At 36.2% G+C, this 21,683-nt stretch overlaps 1 protein-coding gene across 1 annotated transcript in view; it reads right to left on the bottom strand.

Annotated features, from left to right (window-relative positions):
* Positions 1 to 21,683, bottom strand: part of CTNNA3 (catenin alpha 3) — a 1,729,751-nt gene that overhangs the window by 1,636,838 nt on the left and 71,230 nt on the right. Inside the window, 1 exon segment of the mRNA XM_036828186.1 lies at positions 1,379 to 1,483. Coding sequence (XP_036684081.1) covers positions 1,379 to 1,483 — 105 coding nt within the window.

The following is a 21,683-nucleotide window of genomic DNA, read 5'->3' as shown; positions in this document are numbered from 1 at the left end:
ATGCTTACAAAGAATGAGGAAATTATTAAAATATCATTTTAAATAGAAGAGTGAGATAAAAGCTACATATACAGTACCATCTCCACCTTGTATATATATATGCTTTATATATTTAAGATATATCTACATTCTATAATATTATAAAGTACTAAGAAGATAACAAAAATCACCCATAATTTTACTGTACTGGAAGTACATGCATCACAATATTAATGTTTACCTCTTACTGTTAAAATTGTATTTTTTTATTTTCTGGTTTTTCGTTGGGTTTTTATTTGGTTTGTTTTGTTTTGCTTTTCCAATTTTTTTAGTGAACTCTATTAGAAAAACAATGAACATGTTTGTTTGTTTCTTTTTAACATGAGACCATTCTGTGGGTGGCTAAGATAGGGACTTCAATGGAGTCTCAGAATCATCTAGTATCAATTTCATACCAGATATTAGTGCCTTTTAGATGCCAAAGTTCATGACTAAGCTATCATCAGTGAGGCACTTGTTTTGAATTGTCTTTCCAGTAAGAGATATCGACTGTGCTAAGTAAAAATGTGTACAAAGCCTATTCTCAGAGCTACTCCCCTCCCCACCATCCACCTCACAAAGAAGACAAGCAGATTTTTAAATTATCAGAGGTAAGATCACTGTTGATTCTCACTTACGAAACCCTTGAGTACTTCAAGGCCTTAGAAAAAGGGACAATTTGTCTTAGGACGTATGATGTAAGGTAGGCCTAAAGGGGGGTTTCCTCGCAAATTTTGGGTTAAAAACAAGAAATTTAAATCTATACTATAGTGTAAGTTTCTTCAAGCTCTGCTTTAAGAAAAGCCTATGAATAAAATCTGGGCTTACATAATAAATAAGTCGGAGAATCATTATGCATATTATCAAGGAATTATTTACTTTATGAAAGACTTTATCACAGAATGCCTTAAATATCTGCTTTTCTCATACATTTTGGTATTTCAAAAATAATTTCCTATTTGACAAATAAGCCACCATGTGCTTTGGGGCAAGTCACTGAAATTCTCTAGGCTGTTTCCTCATCTATGTAACAAGGATGGTTTTAACCATGCTGCCTGCCTCACTCAGTTTTCATGACTATCAAACAAGAAAATTTACATAAAGGTACTTTGAAAATCGCATACGCATATTATTACTTCTGTTGCTTTTAAAAGAGAATCTGGGGAGGAACTTTCAGAATTTTATCATTATTATTACTAAATACATACTTTTGTACACTTTAAAAACATTTTGAAGGACAATTTGAGATAATAATTCATTCTACAAAAATCAAATCTTTCCTTGGTTCATTATCTATTTTTCCTATGTTTTTTAGTTCTTTTGCAGTTACTACACGTTGTAATTTCCATGGTATTAATACCTGGATTATGAGAGGCTCCAGCAGCTTCTCTACAGTGAATGTCTGGACCTGCAGATCCTGAGGATTGACATTCAGTGTGATTGGTATTTCAGCTGACATGACTGCCTGTGCACAAAAACAAAAAGACACTTATTAATAAAGAAAAATACTTTCAAAAGGAAAGCACTAATGAAAATCATAGTGTACGTGAGATTAGTATTCAAGCACCTCCTCCTGCTATCAGTTGTAGCCCTCAGAGGACCAGGGTGCCAAGTCCACCGACAGAGAAACAAGATATTCCCCAACTGTTCTCTGAGGTCATGCTTCTGGGCTTAGGTCCTCTGACAAATTAATCTACGCTAGTATGTTCATGACTGAAATAATAACCAGCCAAGGTGACTTTGCATTTGATCAGGAGTCTTAAGTGAAAAAGAATGGCTGAGTTGGTGAGACATATCTTACAGCAAGCAAGTGCTTTGACTTCCATGAAATCATAGCACTGAGACAGCCGGAGACCATACTTTGCCTATTGTTAATGACAACTCAGATGAGGAATCAGGTAGGAATTTGGAAGACAGGTGCTATGTCTCTATTTGTCTGGGGAATTGTTTGAGGGTTTTGATTTGTAGAAGAAAGTTTGGGGCAATTTACTTTCCTGTACAGAAAAAAAACTAATATAAATTGGCATAGTTATCATAAACTGACAAATCTGAGAAGGCATTGATATTTGGGCAAGACAAAATAAGAAAAAAATTGCAAGCCATCCTTTAAGACATGAACATTAATCTTAAAAGTCGATGCAGTGAGATTTTTGCATAAGAATACATATATATATCAAATGACCATATGTGGAATTTCATAACATATTCAAAGTAACACATCCGCCATGAAGACTATTACCCAAATCACTAAGCCCACAATTTGTATTAACTTGTTCACAGTCAATAATCACCCAGCAAGTATTTACTGAAGGTTCACAGAGATAAACAGTAAGAAACACATCTATCCTATATATAACTTAGCCTATTAAAAATAAACTTAGAGTCTACAGGAATGTGTGTTACTATCAATGCACAAATCCTTCCATTTAACTGTTACCTATATTCTTTCAAAGTTTCCTATATTTGCAGGCTAAGAGAACATAAGAATCTGCCCCTAGAAAATATCTTGATATTCCCTATGATACTCATGGAAACTAAAACAAAAAAAGAATTATAATGTATTACTTTTACTTTAGTTTCTCTATTTATTATTTTAGATATAAGGGCAGATAATTGTTTTGTTTTTACTTGACTGGTTGATTCTATGAATGGACTATGGATGGATAGATGAATGAGTGAAAGAATGAATGAATAAATGAGGACACATTTTCATGGTGTCTCTTTTATACAGAATGAGTCCTTTTAAGACTCCTCTCACTCTCAGTGATTCTAGGAAAGAAGATTGTTCTTTTTCCTATACCTATGCCTCCAACCCCTAAGGGAAATCAGAATCTCAGTGTAGGGCCCATGTTCCCTCCCAACTTCTTCCCCTGAGAGTCTACCCCCATTCTCCTCCTACCCTTTCTCAACTCCCACTGGTCTAGTTCCATAAAATCAGCATCTCTTTGCTCTTCAACCTCTCCCACTCACTGGACCCTTCCCCTGGATCCATAAATGTGTTACTGTATATAACCAAAGATAATCATGACGTCTTTGTGTACATGTAAGTGAAAAGGTCAGTGCTTCATCAAGGCCTTTCCACACCATATATCTGATATATGTGCAGAGAGAGATGGACAAACAAAACCACCCTATAACAAAAAATCTGCCTTATTGGCTCTTATCTTGATGTAATCTAATTCTTAGATTAGTAATAACAATTTTTTTAAATAGAGGCAAATATTATAGAACCTAGAAGTCTTACTGCTCTCCAAATATTGGGCTGGCCAAAAGGTTCGTTCGGTTTTTTCCATAAGATGGCTCTAGTAGCACTTAGTTGTCTTTAACTTCATTCAAAACAATTTTGTTAGATTGTATGTGACAGCTGTCATATCAGCATGCATTTAAAAAAAGACATCAAAATTGGTGAATTTTTGTGTAACCATTTTAATATTGAAGATGGAAGAAAAAAGGCAACATTTTCAGCATACTATGCTTTATTATTTCAAGAAAGGTAAAAAAACAACCGAAATGCAAAAAAAAAGATTTGTGCAGCGTATGGAGAAGGTGCTGTGAATGATCAAACATGTCAAAAGTGGTTTGCGAGGTTTCGTGCTGGAGATTTCTTGCTGTACGATGCTCCACGGCCGGGCAGACCAGTTGAAGTTGACAGTGATGAAACAGGGACATTAACTGAGAACAATCAATGTTATACCATGTCGGAGATAGCCGACATACTCAAAATATCCAAATCAAGTGTTGAAAATCATTTGCACCAGCTTGGTTATGTTCATTGCTTTGATGTTTGGGTTCCACATAAGTTAAGCAAAAAAAACCTTCTTGACCATTTTTCCTCATGCAATTCTCTACTTAAACGTAATGAAAATGTTCCATTTTTGAAACAAATCGTGACCAGTAATGAAAAAGTGGATACTGTACAATAATGTGGAATGGAAGTGATCGTGGGGCAAGCGAAATGAACCACCACCAATCACACCAAAGGCCGGTCTTCATCCAAAGAAGGTGATGTTGTGTATGTGGTGGGATTGGAAGGGAGTCTTCTATTATGAGCTCCTTCTGGAAAACCAAACGATTAATTCCAACAAGTACTGCTCCCAAGTAGACCAACAGAAAACAGCACTTGATGAAAAGCATCCAGAATTAGTCAACAGAAAGCTCATAATCTTCCATCAGGATAACGCAAGACGGCATGTTTCTTTGACGACAAGGCAAAAACTGTTACAGCTTGGCTGGGAAGTTCTGATTCATCTGCTGTATTCAGCAGACATTGCACCTTCAGATTTCCATTTATTTCGGTCTTTACAAAATTCTCTTAATGGAAAAAATTTCAATTCCCTGGAAGACTATAAAAGGCACCTGGAACAGTTCTTTGCTCAAAAAGATTAGAACTTTTGGGAAGAAGGAATTATGAAGTTGCCTAAAAAATGGCAGAAGGTAGTAGAACAAAAGGGTGAATACGTTGTTCAATAAAGTTCTTGGTGAAAATGAAAAACGTGTTTTTATTTTTACTTAAAACCCAAAGGCACTCTTTGGCCAACCCAATATATGCCACATGGCTACACTCCATGATTCTCTTACTGCAAAAATGGATATGTGAAGTATTCTTGAGAATAATAGGAATCTGCCAAAGACTGTCCCCAGTGACTTACCATAGAAATTTGTACATAGTCAAAATAGTGAATTTCAAATATGCTTATAATCAAATATACTCATAATATTTATAATTCTTTCATGTGTCTTCAGCAAAGTTTGATATTAAAAACAAAGATAATTATGCTGAAAGTTTCAAAGGAACAATTATGACAAATCTAATAATTTAAAGCATTTAAATACAACTGTATACTCCAAAATTGACTATACTATTAAAAACACTAATACATACTAATCACTTTGTGTATAGTATCAAAACATTTTCTAGTCAACTCAGGAAATTGATTTGGAGATCAAGGTAATAATAGGCAGAAAACTGTAGAATTTTGCAAATGAAGTCAAAGCAAGGTCAAAGTCCCACAAATTGTTAGACCTCTTGTAGCAATAACACAATGTGAATCCAAAACAAAAATTCTACTAGGGTGTGGATATTATACCCCAAGGCGTTTGCATTTTATAATCCACAAAATTTTAAGAGTTAGAAAGTACCTCCCAAACAAATCAAGGACACCTCCTACAGCTTCCTTCATTTCAACAATGTACTGGGCTTGGATGAATAGAAATGAGATGCTCACTATACCATTAGATGCCAGTGATTACTTTTATGAAGTTCTTCCTTATGTTGAGTTGAAACCTGCCACTTTTCAACTTCTATCCAATAGAGACAGTTTCGTAAAGTAGGAAAGGTACAGGTTTGGAGACAGGCAGACTAGATTAAAATCCCAGTTTTCAGAATCAAAGGGAGGGAAACAAATCTCTTGACAGCAGTAATAGATGTCTCCAGGCATAGTCCTTAAGGCAGAACAAAGTACCCATGTGGATCCTTCCCGTCTCCCCAAGTTGTCTTTGTCCATAATGCCTGAATTTTCTTTACTCCACTTTATTCCTTGCTTTAAATTATTTATTTATTTATTTTATTTTTTTAATTTTATTATTTTTAGCTGTGTTGGGTCTTCGCCTCCGTGCAAGGGCACTCTCCAGTTGCGGCAAGCGGGGGCCACCCCTCATCGCGGTGCGCGAGCCTCTCACAATCCCGGCCTCTCCCGCTGCGGAGCACAGGCCCCAGACGCGCAGGCCCAGCAGCCGTGGCCCACGGGCCCAGCCGCTCCACGGCACGCGGGATCCCCCCACACCAGGGCCCGAACCCGCGTCCCCCGCATCGGCAGGCAGACTCCCAACCACTGCGCCACCAGGGAAGCCCTATTCCTTGATTTAAATTGAGCTTATAGCAATTTTAAATTCATTTAGTTAACAAGCATTTCATTTTTAAATGCAGTTAACTCTGAGAGGTCATGGGGGACACACATTCAATCATGCTTTGGAAGAGTACATGAGACCAAGGTGATGTGTCCTCCCAGAGCCCATATGTACCCTGACACACTCAGGGTATCCAGTACCCCCACCTCTCTGCTCAATCAGCCCAAGCCTACTTCCAGTGCCTATGCCAGCCTCTTCCTGCAATCCATCCTTCCAAGAGTGAATTACAACATGCCCATCCTTATACCTGAGAGGTAGCCAAGAGGCAGCTGTTTGCTGATGAGTATGCATGGAGCTTGGACTTGCAAGCTGGGCTGTCCACCTGCATGTACCCAAGGCCTCTCAAGTGCAAGACAGAGCCACAAGTGGAAAGAAAAGGAAGCTGACCATCAAGGTCAGGGGTGAGCTGCCCATCCACCACCTCATTCTAACAAGAAATTTCAAAGAGTACAAGAATTCTAAATACATATCTATACCTTCCAGGTCATTTTGAAGGCATATTTCTCAAGGTAGAAGGATAGGAGGATAGAACCTACTTTAGCAGCTTGTTAGCTTGACTTGTAGCTTTTACATATGTAAGTATGGTATGCAGGCCTCCATTTTACACTTTCAATCTGCTCACTACAAATGTTAAGGATCGGCCTGCCCAAACTTTCTAGAACTCCATATCACCAAGTTCTTTCTTTTTGGTCAGATTTGCTCTTTCATTGTTTCCTCAATCTTCTAAGACATGCAGTTGACACAGAGGTAGGGTAAAAAGTCATCAGTTCTTCCACTTTTAGAAGACTTCCGAGCTTCTATAACAAAATTACTTCTCTTTTCCTCTCTTTTTTCCCCTCATTCAAATGCTCTCTGTTATTATTTTTTCCTTAAGTTTATAGGTTTCCATGCAAGAGTATATGTATATTTCTTTACTGTTTTTATTAAAATTATTTTTGTGATCATTCAACATTACATTCATGAGAAAATAAATAAGTACATAAACAATTTAAATACTCAAAAAACACAACAAAATTCATATTGATGACCTGGGTGGTGGCAGCAGAAGTGGACAGAAGAGGTCAGATTGTAGATATATCGTGAGCCAATAGGAATTCCTGACATACTGAACACAGGATAAAAAGAACGCAAGATATCTTTAAGTTTTTTGTCTGAAGCAACTGGAAGGATGGAGTTGCCATTAACTGAGGTAGAGATTGCTGCAGAGGAGGAACAGGAAGATGAAGAGCCCAGTTTGGGACATGATAAATTTGAGATGCATGTTAGACATCCATGCGAAGATGTTAAGTAGGCAGTTGGATATATGAGAGCAGAGTTTGGGAGAGAAGTCTGGGATGAAAATACAAATTTCAGAGTTGTCAGCATAAAGGTGGATGGAATGAGACAACCAAGGAGGAAGTAGACAGGAAGAGACAGGTCAGAGTCAAAGGACTACTGTGAGTGAACGGAAATATAGGCAGTGGTACTCAGAGGTTTATAGAATTAAGATTTGTCTTTGAGGGACTTCCCTGGTGGTCCAGTGGCTAAGACTCTGCACTCCCAATGCAGCAATCCCTGGTCAGGGAACTAGATCCTACATGCCACAATAAGAGTTCGCATGACACAATAAGAGTTCACATGCCACAACTAAAGAGCCCATGTGCCACAACTAAAGATCCCGTGTGCCACAACTAAGACCCAGCATAGCCAAATTAATTAATTAATTATTTTTTTAAAAATTTGCCTTTGATTGAACTAGTAAAATATGGCTTTTCTGGCAGACCAATTAGAAAAAAGGATAAACATAGCCCAGTAGGTATTAGCAGGAAGGCCCCCAGTTTGTCCAGCAGACGAAGGGCTAGATTTCAGCTCCACTCAGCCCCCCAGCAGGGCAATATGCAGTAGCCAGTGTGAGACACACTGCTGCTCCCCTACTCCCACTGTCTGCTAAAGGATTCCTAAATTCTCCTACATTTCATCACCATTGGATCTCAGTAATTAAGAGCACTGGCTTTGAAGTTGGACTGCCCGGGTGAGAATCTAGGCTCTGTTCCTTGCTCACTGGTGACTTTAGACAAGCTAGTAAACCTCCCTAAACATCAATTTTATCATCTGTAAAATGAGAATAATAAGAGTACCCTCTTCAAAAGGATCCTGAAGATTAAAATTAAAAATCCATATAAAAGTCATAACTTAGCCCATGCTTCAGACACCTACTAAGGGCTGAACAAATATTAGTTGATATTATTATCCCCTTTTCAACAGGAAAGCAGAATCTACTTGTCTACATTTAGGTTAAACATATCGCTTTCATCTATAGAGCTTGTAATTATTATTCAAGAATGCAAGAATGCTTTCACTCTTAGTTCCCATAACTAAAGGGCTTAAAACAAAGCTTCCCTCTGGTGACTCATTTCATTGGATCTCTTGACTTCAAAATCTAAGGCGTATTTCCTACATGTGCATTAATTAGAAATGCAACATGCCTAAATACTCTTTAAAAAAAAATTCCTAATGCATAACGGCCTCATAAAGGATCTTGAGCCCTTTGAAAACAATTCCAGAGTGATACATAAAAGGTATGCACTAAAGTTAGGGCTACAATTGTTAAATGCACTACATGTCCAGATCCCCAAGACTCTGAACTTTTTATTTCCTTAACTTCCAAGAATTCTGGGTTTCAACATGATTAAAAAAGTTACATTTCATAATAAAAAGTAAATATCTTTAGCATGTTAAATTCAAACTTTCAAAAGCTTCTTGGAAGCATTTGAAGTTCTTTCTAATAACTTTTGGATAGTCATCTTACTGACGTTTTTTGAAAAATAATCAAATTGAGCTCCTCCCCCCAAAATTATGAGTTTTATAGATTCTTTATGAGAAGGCTCAAATTAAATTAAACTTTTGCTTCCTCTGTTCATAGTAACGAAAATAAAACTTGTTTCCCCACACACAACCTAAATGACAGCTGCAAAATATGACAGAAAACAAACAAAAAATCCAAAAGACTGACTTTAATATGAAATAAAACAAAGGAAAACATCAGATTCTACTTATATTTAGGTCTTATATCCTTCTTGTCGTGAATGGCTGGTCAAGTCTAACGGCCCTCCAAAATAAAGCAAAATGTTGTAATTCAATTTCTGATTTAACTGAAAAGTAACATTGTATATAAGAATTTTATAAGATGACCTTATTACTCCTCTTCTGATAACACACCTTTTATGTTATTTTATGAAATGCCAGTTCACACTAAAAGCTCACCCTGCCTTTCAGAATGGCACACATTTTCAAAATTGCAGGTATGAAGAAAGGACAAAAAAGCCCCATGGTTATTCTGTGTAGCAAGGCCTTTCAATTTAAGGACATTTTGTGCCATATAAAATTACACCAGAACTGAGATCCTATCTCATATAAGCCCAGCATAAATGTTACCTACCTGTTATTTAAAAAGCCAAAGAACTAAATTAGTCCAATCGAAGTCTAAGAAGAAGATAATCTAGTGTGTGAAACCTCAGAGAAGCTTTCATTGAATCACCCAGAACAAGAATAACCTTCAGCTATAAGCATCAAGTTTAAGCAACCAGGGCAGAAGTAACATGCCCTTCATATACACCTTGAAAGTGACAGTAGCTTTTGTTGCTGCAAGACCAGTGGGCCTATGGGTCAGTTCCACTCCATAATATTATAAGACAGCTCAAATATATGTGAATTCTCCTAAGGTCTGGTATTTTTGAAAAGCAAAGAACAAAAAAGAAAATAGTGAAAGAAGTAGAATTCTTGTCAACCTCAATTTGAAGCAAAAAAATTCCCATTTCTTCTTTGTTCTCTGATTACCTAGAAATAAATAACAGCCTGCTTATCATAATAGAGAAAACAAAACCAAAGTCTTTGAAAACACTACATTCATTTTTTTACAAATCTATTAATATACTGGGGGACACCGATAGTATATAACTGTTTTGAGAACTTAGCTGCTTCTCTGACTCCTGGTTTTCCATTCTTCCATAGTCTCTGAAGAGAGGTTTTAAATCTGCCAGAATCTTCAATCTAACCATCCAAGTTCACTATTTTATCACTAGTTTTTAAAATTTTCTCCAGGAACTCTAGCTATATACCTATTAACCCTATTTAACCATTTCTCATCCCACATGCTAAGTATTCTTTCTATAGTAAACAAAAGACTTTCTCCTCTGGCTTCAAAATACCACTTTCTACCCTTCTGCCATTCTTTCCCAGTATCTTTTACTAGCTCCTCCTTATCTACTAACTCCTGTTAACTAGGGCTCTTAACCCCAGGATCCATCCCTTACATGCTAGTCTCTGCTCCACATTATATTGTTCGTTCAGAACAATCTCATCCTAGAGTTTCAATTCAACTCACAGCCTCTGATTCAACAGTCCAGACCTCTCACCTGAGCTTCAGAGCCCCCAGATCCACTGCCCACTGGGCCATCTCACAGGCACCTCAAAACTGAACTCCATGATCTCTTCCTCAAAACCTGTTACTGCCATCTTCAGTTCTGATCTAGATTAATGACATCACCACACAGTGGGCACCCACACCCAACCCACTAACTTGAATGTCATCCCAGAATATTTTCTTTCACTCTCCCTCTCTCTTCATATCAGATTAGTGGGAAAGTCACACCGCTTCTACTTCCTTAATTCTTCTTATATTGGCCATTTCCTCTCCATTCACATTGGTACCTCCTCAGTTCAACCCTGGTTAGACTTACTTAAACTTTGCAATGATACCCTAACTGGTCTCCCTTCTAGTTTTTCACAACCTCCAATTCACCCTCCAAACTATTCCCAGAGTGATGTCTCTAATATAAAATAAGATGTTACACCAACCCCCTGCTTAAAACCCTCAATGATTCTTCATCTGGACACAATAAAGTTCAGGCTCCACTGAATGACTCGAGGCAATTTGCCCTATCTCTCCAGCTTCTTCTTTGTCTTTGACACACCTCCTCCCTGTACTCCATTCATGCTAAAGAATTTGAAGTTCTCTAAATGGACCGTACTCTTTCATTCCCCTAAACTTTTACTCACTCTGTTCCCTCTGCCTGGAGTACTCCTCCCCAGTAGCCACTCAAAAAATACTTGCTCATCTTTTCAACCTCAACTCAAACAACCCTCTTTACATCTTAATAAACACACACACACACACACACAAGCACATACACACTCATGGTAGAAGTAAGCAATGCTTTACTCTGTACACTATACAGAACTCTAAGAGAATCATCATCATCATCCTACCATCTCCTAGGATTTATTATAATATATGGTAGAATAAATGCATGTTTATGTCACTTCCTTCCATCAAAACTAATGGAATACAGAAAAACTCAAAATCAAAATTTCCTTCATCTTCAAGGAAACTTGGCATTACCCCAAATTACGAATAAAGAAATAAAATGAAATCTTGACTAAAATTTTTAAAAAGGAAAGTGAAAGTCTATACACACCTCAACAGGAAATAATGTTCTCTAAAAGTGTCACGACCCTGAAATTCCTGTCCAAGCATCCTTTGATTAGAGAATTAAGATGTAGGGCATGGATAGGTACAGTAATCAAAAGGGATATCCCTATTTGAAAGACCCAGTTTGAGACTGTAAAATCACAAAAGTGAGAAGTCGGGATTAGCATGACGACATGCCATTTCTGTCTGTGACTAAGCCCAGGTAGCCAGGGGAACTGCTAGAGGTCAAGTAGAGTGAAGGAAAGAAGGGATGTTAAATCATCAGCTCACAGTGCTGATAGTCTGTGACTTAAAAGACTTTAACACGAAGCACACTGAGTTTGGGAGCACCAAACAATGAAAGGAAAATGTTCCTAGGAGCAAAAAAATAACAACTTTGGTAAGAAAGTAAAAATTGCCAACAACCTCAACTCACTCCCGCCCAAGCCTGATCCTCCCTACACTGTTCTTCAGTAAATGTCTGGTGGTAAACAAATATCAGTAATGGGAACACTACATAAAAAGTGCAAAAAAAAAAAAAAAAAAGAGAGAGAGAGAGAGAGAAAAAGAAGAAAGGAGAGGAACCAAAAAATGTACATGAATAAGGATTAATGAAGGAAACACAGGAGTTACACTACCTTTACATAAGAAAGCTGTGACTGCAAAAAGGCTTGCATTCTTGCTTATACTTTCTTTTTTTTAATACATCTTTATTGGAGTATAATTGCTTCACAATACTGTGTTAGTTTCTGTTGTACAACAAAGTGAATCAGTCATATGCATACATATATCCCTATATCCCCTCCCTCCCACCCTCCCTATCCCACCCCTCTAGGTCGTCGCAAAGCACCAAGCTGATCTCCCTGTGCTATGCTGCTGCTTCCCACTAGCTATCTATTTTACATTTGGTAGTGTATATATGTAGATGCTACTCTCACTTCACCCCATCTTCCCCCTCCCCCGCCATGTCCTCAAGTCCATTCTCTATGTCTACCTCTTTATTCCTGCCCTGCCACTAGGTTCATCAGTACCTTTTTTTTTTTTTTTAGAGTCCATATATATGCGTTAGCATACGGTATTTGTTTTTCTCTTTCTGACTTACTTCACTCTGTATGACAGACTCTAGGTCCATCAACCTCACTACAAATAACTCAATTTCATTTCTTTTTATGGCTGAGTAAAACAAGAAGAACAACAACCAGAAAAAAAAAAAAAAAAAAAACCTGAAGGATAAACCAAAAACAAATTAAAATTGTTGTCCTCAGGACGAGGGAAAGAACAGAGCAGAGGAGACAGAGATGAATGCTAGACTTCTCTGAATATACCTAGTTTTAGAGTTTTGATGTTGGAGCCATGTAAATGTTTTACATAAGTAAAAAGCAATTAACTCATAAATCAATCCTGAAAAATCAGAAGTAAACAAAAAAAAAATAAACCTTAACTATATTTCACATTAGCTTCATAAACACTCAGAAATAATTTCAAGGAACTTCAAAACACAGTATTTTTTAAATAAGCTTTAAGGATATATTGTACAACACAGGGAATAAAAGCAATATTTTATAACTATAAATGGAGTATAACCTTTAAAAACTGTGAATTACAAAAATTATGAACCACCTGAAACTTATATAATATTGTACACAACTATACTTCAATAAAAAAATAAATTTTAAAAAAGTTTTTCTAAAGTTAAAAAACAAACAAACAAACAAAAACAGTATTTTTACTCTAATCCTAGAGGGACATCATCCAGGACAAAAAAAATGTCGAAGTAATTTTAAACTACACTTAGTATTCTTATTATATACGTGTGATATATATATTCTTATTATATATGTATACATACATGTGTATACACACACATTAGGCTAAAACAAATAAATAATTATATTCATGCTATTAGGAAATAAGATTTCCAGCATAAGAGAAAAAGGAGATACAGATGGCCAATAGGCACATGAAAGATGCTCAATATCACTAATCACCAGAGAAATGCAAATTAAAACTACAGTGAGATATCACCCAACACCTGTCAGAATGGCTACCATCAAAAAGAACATAAATAACAAATGTTGGCGAGGATGCAGAGAAAGGGAACTTTTGTACACTGTTGATGGGAATGTAAACCGGTGCAGCCACTGTGGGAAACAGTATGGAGTTTCCTCAAAAAACTAAAAATAAAACTACCATATGATCCAGCAATTCCACTCCTGGGTATATATCCAAAGAAAATGAAAACACTAATCCGAAAGGATACATGTACCCCAAGTTCATAGCAGAATTATTTACAATTGCAAGGTATGGAAGCAACCTAGGTGTCCATCAACAGATGAATGGATAAAGAAGATGTGGTATATAAATACAAAGGAATACTATTCAGCCATAAAAAAAGAATGAAATTTTGCCATTTGCAACAACATGGATGGACTTAGAGGGTACTATGCTTAGTGAAATAAGTCAGACAGAGAAGGACAAATATTGTATGTTATCATTTACATGTGGAATCAAGAAATTAAAACAAATTAGTGACTATAACAAAAAAGAAAGAGACTCACAGATATAGAGAACAAACTAGTGGTTACCAGTGGGAACAGGGGAAGGGCAAGATAGGGGGTGGGAAATTAAGAGCTACAAATTACTGGGTATAAAATAAATGGGAAGATCAGGAACAAGACAAGGTTGCCCACTCTCACCACTATTATTCAACATAGTTTTGGAAGTTTTAGCCACAGCAATCAGAGAAGAAAAAGAAATAAAAGGAATCCAAATTGGAAAAGAAGAAGTAAAGCTGTCACTGTTTGCAGATGACATGATACTATACGTAGAGAATCCTAAAGATGCCACCAGAAAACTACTAGAGCTAATCAATGAATTTGGTAAAGTAGCAGGATACAAAATTAATGCACAGAAATCTCTTGCATTCCTATACACTAATGATGAAAAATCTGAAAGTGAAATTAAGAAAACACTCCCATTTACCATTGCAACAAAAAGAAGAAAATATCTAGGAATAAACCTACCTAAGGAGACAAAAGACCTGTATGCAGAAAATTATAAGACACTGATGAAAGAAATTAAAGATGATACAAATAGATGGAGAGATATACCATGTTCTTGGATTGGAAGAATCAACAATGTGATAATGACTCTACTACCCAAAGCAATCTACATATTCAATGCAATCCCTATCAAACTACCACTGGCATTTTTCACAGAACTAGAACAAAAAATTTCACAATTTGTATGGAAACACAAAAAACCCCGAATAGCCAAAGCAATCTTGAGAACGAACAACGGAGCTGGAGGAATCAGGCTCCCTGACTTCAGACTATATTACAAAGCTACAGTAATCAAGACAGTATGGTACTGGCACAAAAACAGAAACATAGATCAATGGAACAGGATAGAAAGTCCAGAGATAAACCCACGCATATATGGTCACCTTATCTTTGATAAAGGAGGCAAGCATATACAGTGGAGAAAAGACAGCCTCTTCAGTAAGTGGTGCTGGGAAAACTGGACAGGTACATGTAAAAAAGTATGAAATTAGAACACTCCCTAACACCATACACAAAAATAAACTCAAAATGGATTAAAGATCTAAATGTAAGGCCAGCCACTATCAAACTCTTAGAGGAAAAGATAGGCAGAACACTCTATGACATAAATCACAGCAAGATTCTTTTTGACCCAGCTCCTAGAGAAATGGAAATAATAACAAAAATAAACAAATGGGACCTAATGAAACTTCAAAGCTTTTGCACAGGAAAGGAAACCATAAACAAGACCAAAAGACAACCCTCAGAATGGGAGAAAATATTTGCAAATGAAGCAACTGACAAAGGATTAATCTCCAAGATTTACAAGCAGCTCATGCAGCTCAATAACAAAAAACAAACAACCCAATCCAAAAATGGGCAGAAGACCTAAATAGACATTTCTCCAAAGAAGATATACAGATTGCCAACAGACACATGAAAGGATGCTCAACATCATTAATCATTAGAGAAATGCAAATCAAAACTACAATGAGATATCATCTCACACCGGTCAGAATGGCCATCATCAAAAAATCTAGAAACAATAAATGCTGGAGAGGGTGTGGAGAAAAGGGAACACTCTTGCACTGTTGGTGGGAATGTAAATTGATACAGCCACTATGGAGAACAGTATGGAGGTTCCTTAAAAAACTAAAAATAGAACTACCATACGACCCAGCAATCCCACTACTGGGCATATACCCTGAGAAAACCATAATTCAAAAAGAGGCATGTACCAAAATGTTCATTGCAGCTCTATTTACAATAGCCAGGACATGAAAGCAACCTAAGTGTCCATCATCGGATGAATGGATAAAGAAGATGTGGCACACATATACAGTGGAATATTACTCAGCCATAAAAAGAAACGAAATGGAGTTATTTGTAGTGAGGTGGATGGAGTTAGAGTCTGTCATACATAGTGAAGTAAGGCAGAAAGAGAAAAACAAATACAGTATGCTAACACATATATATGGAATCTAAGGGAAAAAAATAGGTCATGAAGAACCTAGTGGCAAGACAGGAATAAAGACACAGACCTACTAGAGAATGGACTTGCGGATATGGGGAAGGGAAGGGTAAGATGTGACAAAGTGAGAGAGTGGCATGGACATATATACACTACCAAACGTAAAACAGATAGCTAGTGGGAAGCAACCGCATAGCACAGGGGGATCAGCTCTGTGCTTTGTGACCACCTAGAGGGGTGGGATAGGGAGGGTGGGAGGGAGGGAGATGCAAGAGGGAAGAGATATGGGAACATATGTATATGTATAACTGATTCACTTTGTTATAAAGCAGAAACTAACACACCATTGTAAAGCAATTATACTCCAATAAAGATGTTAAAAAATAAAATAAAATAAAGTAAGTGGGCTACAAGATATATTGTACAGCACAGGGAATATAGCCAATATTTCATAATAACTACAAATGGAGTATAATCTATAAAAAATCTGAGGGACTTTCCTGGTGGTCCAGTGCCTAACACTCCATGCTCCCAATGCAGGGGGTCTGGGTTTGATCCCTGGTCAGGGAACTAGATCCCACATGCCACAACCAAGAGCTTGCATGCCGCAACTAAAGTTCCTGCATGTTGCAACTAAAGACCCTGCATGCCACAATGAAGATCCTGTGTGCAGCAACGAAGACCTGGCACAGCCAAATAAATAAATAAATAAATAAATTTTTTAAAAAAATTTTGAATCACTATGTTGTACGCCTAAAACGAATATAATATTGTAAGTCAACTATACTTCAATATAAATAAATAAATAAGAAAAAAGATACAAATATAAAATCAAAATTTTTAAATTAAACCCTATAATCTTATTTTGAATTGGAAATGTCAGTATGATCTCATTACACATTTTCCCCTTCCTAAAAAAAAATCTATTTCCTAGCTCTGTTCACAAAAAAAAAAAAAAAATTGGGCAATAATGGCAACCTGGTGCACAGATTATGTTCCCTAAATACTATTTTCCACTAAAAGGACCTAGGCTCCTCGGTGGAAAGGCTGATTGAAGATCTAGGGCAGGAAATGTACAAAATGAGCCTAGAACATCTTCTTGTGCTAGAAATCAAGGCTCACTTGGGTTTTGTCAAAACGCTTAGTAAACAATTTAAAGGGGTTCTCAATGGCCAAAAATGGGAAAATTTGAGCATCAAAAGAATAAAAAATTACAATACTCTGAAATATATCCCACATATAAAAATCAAAAAAAAAAACAAACTCATTGGTCACCTTCCAAAGTTGCTAGAACACCATCCTCTTTTTCTGAGAATTGATAAACAATGGGAAATAATCAAGTATTTTCCTGATTTTCTGGTATGAACTATACTTTTGACTAATGAAATAATAAGGGAAGAGTTCGTTATAGCATGATCCCAACTGATAAAACTAATAAAGAATTACAGAATGATAAAGTCACCATTTACAACCCCTTAAAAAATAATAGGCTGCACAATAATTACCAACATGAAGGTGAAAATCATTGACTGATTAATAGGGAACTATGAGAATCAGGCTTACAGAGCATGAATGCAGTGATCAATTTTAACATTACCAAAAGTGAGATAACCCAGACTCGTGTATTAGACATAATATTAAATGGACAATTGATTTTCAACAAAGGTGTCAAGGTAACTCAATGGAAAAAAGATAGTCTTTTCAACAAATGGTGCTGAAATCATTGAACATCCACTCATAAAACAGGAACCTTGACCCTTTCCTCACACCATATACAAATATTTACTTGAAATGGATCATAGAGCTAAAGATAAAACCTAAAGCTATTAAATTTCTCAGTGAAAACATAGGAGAAAATTTTTTAACCTTGGGTTAGACAAAGGTTTCTCAGATATATCCAAAGCATGATCCATAAAAGAAAAAAAAAAATCAATAAACTGCTTCAACAAAATTTAACATTTCTGCTCTTTGAAAGACAATGTTAAGAAAATGAAATGGCAGGGACTTCCCTGGTGGTCCAGTGGTTAAGAATCAACCTTCCAATGCAGGGGATGCGGGTTCAATCCCTGGTTGGGGAACTAAGATCCCACATGCCGCGAGTCAACTGAGCCCATGTGCCACAACTAGAGAGGATCCCATGCGCTGCAAGGAAGAGCCCGCGCTCCGCAACAAAAGATCCCACATGCCACAACGAAGATCCCTCAACTAAGACCCCATGCAGCCAAATAAATATTAAAAAAAAGAAGAAAAGAAAAAGAAATGGCAAACCACAGTTGAAGGATGGGATGAAGCATTTTTAAAACCCATATATGAAAAAGGACTTGTATCCAGAAAATATAAATAATACTTAAAAATCAAAATCTTTTTTAAAAAATTCAGTTTTTTAAATGGGCAAAATATTTGAAAAGACACTTCACCAAGAAGATGACATGTAAACGCATGAAAAATGCACATCATAAGTCACTAGAGAAATGCAAATTAAGGTCACAATATATACTGCTACACACCTACTGTAATGGCTAAAATTAAAAAGACTGCCAATAGTAGAGCTAGCAAAGACGAGAAGCAACTGGATATCTCACACATTTGCTAGTGAAAATGAAAACTGGTACAGCCACTTTACAAAACAGCTTGGAAATTTCTTAGAAAGTTAAACATGCACCCACCCTATGACCTAACAATTCCACTCCTTAGATATTTACCCAAGAGAAATTAAAGTATAGGTCCACCTAGAGACCTATATGCAAATGTTTATGGGGGCCTTATTCACAAGAGTCAGAAACTGAAAACAACTCAAATTTCCATCAACAGGTAAATAAACAACTTATGATACCATCATACTGTCACATGTTATGCAAGAAAAAAATGAACAATAGATACAGGCATCAACATGAATATCTCACAAAAGCATTATGCTGAGAGAGTCAGACAAAATTACACACTGCATGATGTCACTTATATGACATTCTTGAAAGGGCAAAAATATAGGGACAGGAAACAGATCAGTAGTTGTCAGTGACTGAGGGTTAAGGGAGAAGATAACTGCAGACAGCACAAGGAAACTTTGGATTGACTCAAATAGAAATGTTCTATTTGTTTATGGTGGTGATTATATGATTGTGTATAACTGTCAGAACTCATCAAACTGAAAACTTATAAAGAGTGAATTTAATGCATATAAATTTTTCCTTAATAAATCTGACTTTTAAAAACTCTTTTCTGTTTATCTCTTACCCCAGTGATACAAAAAATATTGCTCGATTACTTCATTTACTATATAATTACAGATTTCTACTGATATCCATTGGCTCTATAAGCTCTTTAAGTGTGTCTCTCACTAGGATCTCTGAACTAATGCTTTCGAAAGCTAATTTGTTTTTCTTAAGCGTCCTTGACCACTCTGGTACATCACTCAGTTTATTTGGTGCCTAAATCCTACTTAGCTTCTTAAGAATATTTGCTTCCCAGGTTTCACATCTGTGTGTCCAGGTTATCCACAATCTCATCCCATGCAGCTGATGTGTTATCTATCCGACTGATAATTTTTTCTGGCAAGAACTCTAAGTCAACCTGCATATGTGTTTACAAAACTACAAAAATAAAAGCTTTGACTATTTTCTTTGTTTTTGTAGTGCTTTTTTTAAAAGATAATCATTTCTTATTGATTTTATTGTTAACAACAGAATATTAAAAAAAACGGGGCCAAATGATTGTCCCTGACTCATCATGTTAATTTAATATCTGAAAATATCACTGAAGATCCTTAGGGAAACTTTAACTGCTACACTTTTGTCCCTTTTCAATACCGTTGGGTGAAAGCAGTGAGTTTCTAAGTTTGTTCACTTATACAAGCCAGGTTTAGCAGGGTGTGCAACACCGAGTCCAACGTCTTCAACACAGTAGTTGGTTTTTGAGTATTTGAAGATCAAAGTACATTAAGAAGTCCTGCCTCTGAATTCCTTCCTCCTAGCCAACAACTTTTTTCCAAGTTAGATTAATCCAGTTAATTGTGACCGAACAGAAGTTGAAATTCAAGTTAAATTTATAACCAAATTGAGTGAAAGGAAGCAAAGTAGCTAATAACAACCTATTCAGAAAAATTGTTACATACCAGGACTAGATTCATAGATTCATACAAAATTGCCAGATATATTTTAAACATGGGCTTGATCATGTCTGTTCTAATATGTAGATATATGACCTTATTTAAATAACTTTTTGTTTCCAAAAAACTACACCTCTTTAATCATTCTTCTGAATTAAGTAACAGACCAAATTTTATTCTGCTCCTAGAAAACTTAAAGCCACACTTATGCTTATATAAATCAGTATGTGGGTTAAAAGGGCAGCAGTTCTCCACTTTTTTTTCCACCAAAACACAAGTGACATTTAAAGTATATTTAATATTCACTGTCCAACATACTTCTCCCACTCTGGACTGCCACCCTTGGTAAGGGAGATAGCTAGTTTGCATGAAATTCCCCCATAAGATTTCTGTATATAACCCTATATTTTCTCCCCCATCAATCCATCATACACCAGTGTCATAAAACCATAGTCAAGAACCGCTGCATCTCAGCCTTATTCCTGGCTGTTTTATATCTCATACTTATTTTTCTTTCTACTTTCATTCCACTTTTATCCTTTCTTGAATTTCACATAGCCTTGTGAGTCACCTTAAATCCTTTCTAGAACAAGGTAAGGAATAAATAATCATTCTACGTATCTGCAAAAGCAATCTCTTCTCATTTACCCTAGATAAAGCCTTAAAACTTTAACTACTTGTAGCCTCTTAACTATCCTCTACCATATTAAACACACAAGTATCAAAATCACAAGTTCCTACTTTTTGGTTTTATTAATTCTCTTTTTAAAAATATTAAGGCTGCATACAGAAAATACAGGAAAAGTATCCATGCACAATTTAAGCTTAGAGGCCCATAATAGAAATTAAATTGTTTGCACAAAGAACCTGCTTGCTGCATAACTTTTGTATCTAAAGAATGTAAAGCTTACAGTGTCTTGTATACAGTTACTCAAATAGTAATAGCTCAGCTACAGAGAAGGAATTTTTAAGTGCTTTGATATAAAACTACTATAGCTTGGGCATTGGCACACAAGAATTTGTTTCAGCGCTATTTTTAAAGCCACTAATAAATACTTCAAATACCAGAACTGAGCCTCTGCTCAACTGAGTCTGCCTCAATTGACGTGAAAGAAAAAGTATGTAAGAGAATCACATTTTTATTTAAAACTGAAATGCCCGCTAATCTACTTGGAAAAGTATATATAAAATTGGAACTTTCATAAAGTAGTTTAGAGTTTAGTGTTGTTAAAAGGAAAATTAGTTATAAAAGTAATAAATGCACAACATAGTAGTTTCTATTTATCCCATTTTATAGAAATAATGTCCTTTAATTTCCCCCAAAGTTATCTAGCCAAGTAACACATAATCTATAATTAGGATTTGCCTTATAGCAAAGTTTGATTTTAAAAAGTTTAACACTTCACTCACCTACTGCAGGACAGAGTATTGCCCATATACAGATACTAAACCAACTGTCTAAGCAAGTTCTTGTGTTTAGAAATTCAGTGCCACTATTATGGCTCACAATTTGGCTTATGATGCATTTGTAAGCAAACAGCCTGACAAGCACCCTAGTGTATTTCAGGATGACTGACAGGACACAGTGGCTCAAACAGGAAAGGGGGATGGGTGCTCTTAAAGCAACACACCAGTGAAAGGCAACATTAAACAGTAGAATCAGATTGAAATTATATTTTTCAAGTTTGCAAT

This window comes from Balaenoptera musculus, chromosome 16 (assembly GCF_009873245.2).
Source record: "Balaenoptera musculus isolate JJ_BM4_2016_0621 chromosome 16, mBalMus1.pri.v3, whole genome shotgun sequence".
NCBI classification, from domain to species: Eukaryota; Metazoa; Chordata; class Mammalia; order Artiodactyla; family Balaenopteridae; genus Balaenoptera; species Balaenoptera musculus.
The sequence above is the reverse complement of the archived record's forward strand: the minus strand, read 5'-3'. Positions and strand labels throughout refer to the sequence as shown.